The sequence below is a fragment of the Parus major genome, chromosome 15, assembly GCF_001522545.3.
Source record: "Parus major isolate Abel chromosome 15, Parus_major1.1, whole genome shotgun sequence".
Classification (NCBI taxonomy): Eukaryota; Metazoa; Chordata; class Aves; order Passeriformes; family Paridae; genus Parus; species Parus major.
The window spans coordinates 11,923,851-11,927,399 of NC_031784.1; the positions used below are offsets into that span (position 1 = coordinate 11,923,851).

The 3,549-nt window shown below is 56.2% G+C and overlaps 1 protein-coding gene across 3 annotated transcripts in view; it reads right to left on the minus strand.

Moving 5' to 3' along the window:
* Positions 1–6: 6 nt before the first annotated feature.
* Positions 7–3,549, minus strand: part of NOS1 (nitric oxide synthase 1) — a 66,723-nt gene continuing 63,180 nt past the window's right edge. For all 3 annotated transcript variants that reach the window (XM_015643722.3, XM_015643724.2, XM_015643727.3), the window contains one exon: positions 7–2,619. In XM_015643722.3, coding sequence (XP_015499208.1) covers positions 2,604–2,619 — 16 coding nt within the window. In that variant the 3' untranslated portion in view covers positions 7–2,603. The remainder of the gene's footprint in view (positions 2,620–3,549) is intronic.

A 3,549-nucleotide genomic window follows, 5' to 3' on the forward strand; every position in this document is an offset into this window, starting at 1 on the left:
AGGGGACACAGAGGGGGCGAGCTTTGGGGTGCACAACAGGTGAGATAACCCAACCAGGGCTCCAGATGGGAGGTGGAACAGCAGAGCAGGCAGGACAGGAGGGGAGAACCTGGCAGCACCACGGTGTGAGCAGGGAAGAGGACAAAGAGATGTTTCTTTGGGCATTACCTCCTCTTCCTCCTCCTTCTCCCGTCAGGCTGCATCGCCCCTTCATCTAAAGGAGGACCAGAGCACAAAGCTGGAGCCAGAATTTCCCAGAAGAAGAGGATGAGTCTGATTTTCCTTCTGATTTTAGCTTTGTCCCTGCAGCCACAGGATGGGGGTCCAGGCCAGGCTCGCTGCGTGTTCCCAGCTCTGCTCCCAAATTCCCACACCCCAAGCCAGGGGACCCGGCTCCCCCATCCCACTGGGGCCGTGGGTTTGCTGGGTTTGCCCTTCCCTGCGTGCTCTCCGTGTCCCCGGGCAGTGGCACACCGCTGGCCGTGTGTCCCCAGCCCTGCTCAGCTCTGGCCACACTGTGGCAGCATTTATTCGCTTTATCCCGTGTTGGATGCTCAGCCGGCACCGGCAGACCTGCATCTCCAATTCTCCCGGTGCCTGGAGCCCTTTAGCTCCTGGATTTTGGGCTGGAGGTGCTTCGGGGATGCAGGGAAGCTGCAGAAGGTGTCACAGCCCATGGAGACGTGGCAGGAGAGGGCAGGAGCTCCTGGCTGAGGGTGGGAGTAACAGCAGAGCCTGGGACAGGGGAGCCAGTGGGGCTTGTTCCATGGGCTGGGAGAGCAGCAAACCTCCTGCAGCTCTTTCTGTGCTGCCTTTAGCTCAGGGCAGGTGTTCTCAGCCCCGTGAGAGCGCCAGGATGATCTCTGTGCCGCCAGCAGTTCTGGCTGGCTCCAGCCAGGATCCGAGCAGGGCAGGAGGGGAGGATCAGCAGCTGCCACCTGAAGATGCCAGTCCTGGATCCCTGCCTCCAGCAAGAGCTGCAGCCGTGTCCTGCTGTCCCTGTGATGCAGTGAGGGAGGACAAACCCGGGCTTGGCTCAGCTGGGCAGAGCCTGGTGCTAAAACCGCCGAGGATCAGTCCCTGGATGGGCTGTTCACCCCAGAGGAGGCTGGCTCCACCCTTGTCCAATTCCAATTCCGAATATGCTGTGATTCTTCAGGGTGCAGCAGGAGGAAGGACACACAAGGTCAGGCTTGCTTTCCCTTGCAGACAGCTTTTCTCTGTCAGAGGCTTTCTGTTTTCTCCAACCTCTCTGTGGCTGTGTTAACAAATTGCTTTTTGGGGCCAGGTTCTTGCAGCAGGGCCGAGGTGTGAGCGTGTCAGAGCCCAGCACCTTTGTGGCTGATCTCACCTCCCTTCTCACACGAGATGTCCTGGCTGAGACATCTCTTCTCAGATGACGAGAGGGGCCTGGCTCCCCCCAGAATGCCACACGTGTCTCTCTTGGCAGCCAGGTGGCTCCAGGGTGGCACTTTCTGCTCCCCAAAATGTGGCAAGAGCTGGGCTCTGCTGTCCCAGAAGCGCTCGTGAGATGAGCTAAGAGCTGATGATTCCTCTGCTGGCACATCCTCGCCAAAGACCCGGAGCCTCCGTCCCCCTCCGAGTGCTGCCTTTGTTCCCAAGGGGTGCTTCTGGCAGCTGGGAGCTGCTTCTGGCCCATCCTCGTGGCTTTCCAGGCTCACCTGGGAGAGGGTGAGAGCCTGCAGAGCTCTGGGTGCAGCTGGGCTCTCCTGCCGGCACCGCGGCTGCAGGTCCAGCATTCCCTGTAAAACCCTCTGGAGAAATCACTGCAGCTTTTCCTTGGGCTGCTCATCAGCCTGTGTGTTCAGAGAACTTCCATGCCAGAAAAAGTCGGGATGGAGCAAAAGGAGAGGCTCAGGGAGCGGGAGAAGAGAGCGGGAAAAGAGGGACAAAGCGCAGGGCCCGTTTGGAAGAAATCGTGACACAAAAATCAGATCAGAAATCACAGAGCTGTGCCCAGGCTGCCTGGGGATGAATCAGATTCATGGGAACTGGATGGAACTGCACATCACCTGCCCCCAGCCTCGGGCACGTGCCTGGGTTTGTCCAAACCCAAAGGAAAGCCATGAAAACACAAGGATTCAGCCAGAATCAGGGGAAAGAGGGAGCCTGGCAGGAACAACCCCCCAGCTCTGGACAAGCAACAAGACCTCACCCCTGCCCAGCCCCTGCCACCTCTGCTCAGGCCCAGAAACACCCAAAAATGGTCACAAAGGTGGTGATTTCATGCAGCTGCAAAACGCTCTCACGGGAAGGAGGGGAAATGTGGAATTCTGAAAAGAGCCACTGCAGGTTATAAAGCCATCGAACTCCAGTGGGGAAATCCAGGGAAGGGGAAGGAGGTGAAAAGAAATGGCCACAGGACAAGAGCAAGAGAAGGGGGAAGAAAAGGAAATGAAAGTAATTATCATCATCATCATCAGGACACAACAACAGGACGAGAGACAGAGCGCTTTCCATGGGCAGTTCCCCGTGGAAAAGGAGCCACCGTGTCCGTGAAATACAAAACCCAGTGCCCTCCAGCTGGAGGGGGCAGCAGGTGCTGGGACTGGTTTGGCATCCCCTGGGGGCGAAGGGTCCGGTTAGGAGCAGAAAACCCTGCAAGGGAAAGGGGAGAAAGGCAGTGAGGAGCACCGGGATCATCCCGACCTGGATGTTCCATGTGCTGGGCAGGAGTTTTCAGAGCTGGGGCAGGTGGGCAGGAAGGTGACCTTTATCCCTATCCACAGCTGGGAAACTGAGGCACTCTGATAGAGCCCAGACCCCAGAGAATGCGATTCCTTGGGGGAAAAAATTCCTACCAGTCCTCAGGGATGTGGGGAAAACCACTCCAGGCACTACACAGGGATGGGGTTTCACCCCAAGCTACCAAGGGCCAGCACAAGGAGCAAGATCCATGCAGCTGCCCAGCTTTTATCCTAAATAATCCTTCTGCTCAGCCAGGGAAAATCCCACCATGACCAAGCTGAGCAAATGGCAGGACTTGGTAGAGCAGAAACAAACACGGAAAATGTCAAGACTTTTTTTTTTTTTTTTTTAAATTCTGGTTGTTTTTGCAACAGCAGGGAGAAAAATCTCTGGATCTTTCCTGAAGGGGCATGGAGAGATGAACACCTGGAGCCAGCCAGGCTCCTCTGCAGCTGGGGAGAGTCACCCCTTCCTGTGGGCTTTTCCAGCCTGGACCTTTTTCCTTTGGATGGGATTGTCAGGTCTGAGCACATCCGTGCAATAAATTGGGAAACTGGGGGGAATTCATCCTAGAGAGGTGACAGCTATTCCAGAGGCACTGCCAGGCTTCCAGAGCAAAAATCCAGTGCCTTCCTCAGCCTTTGCTCTAAGGTGTGCACAAAAGAAAAGCTTCCTTTCCCATTTTCTCCTATCCTCTCCCATCCTTTCCCATCCTTTCCCTTCCTTCCTCTCCCATCCTTTCTCATCCTTTCCCACCCTTCCTCTCCCATCCTCTCCCATCCTTTCCCATCCTTTCTTTCCCATCCTTTTCCATCCTTTCTTTCCCATCCTTTCCCATCC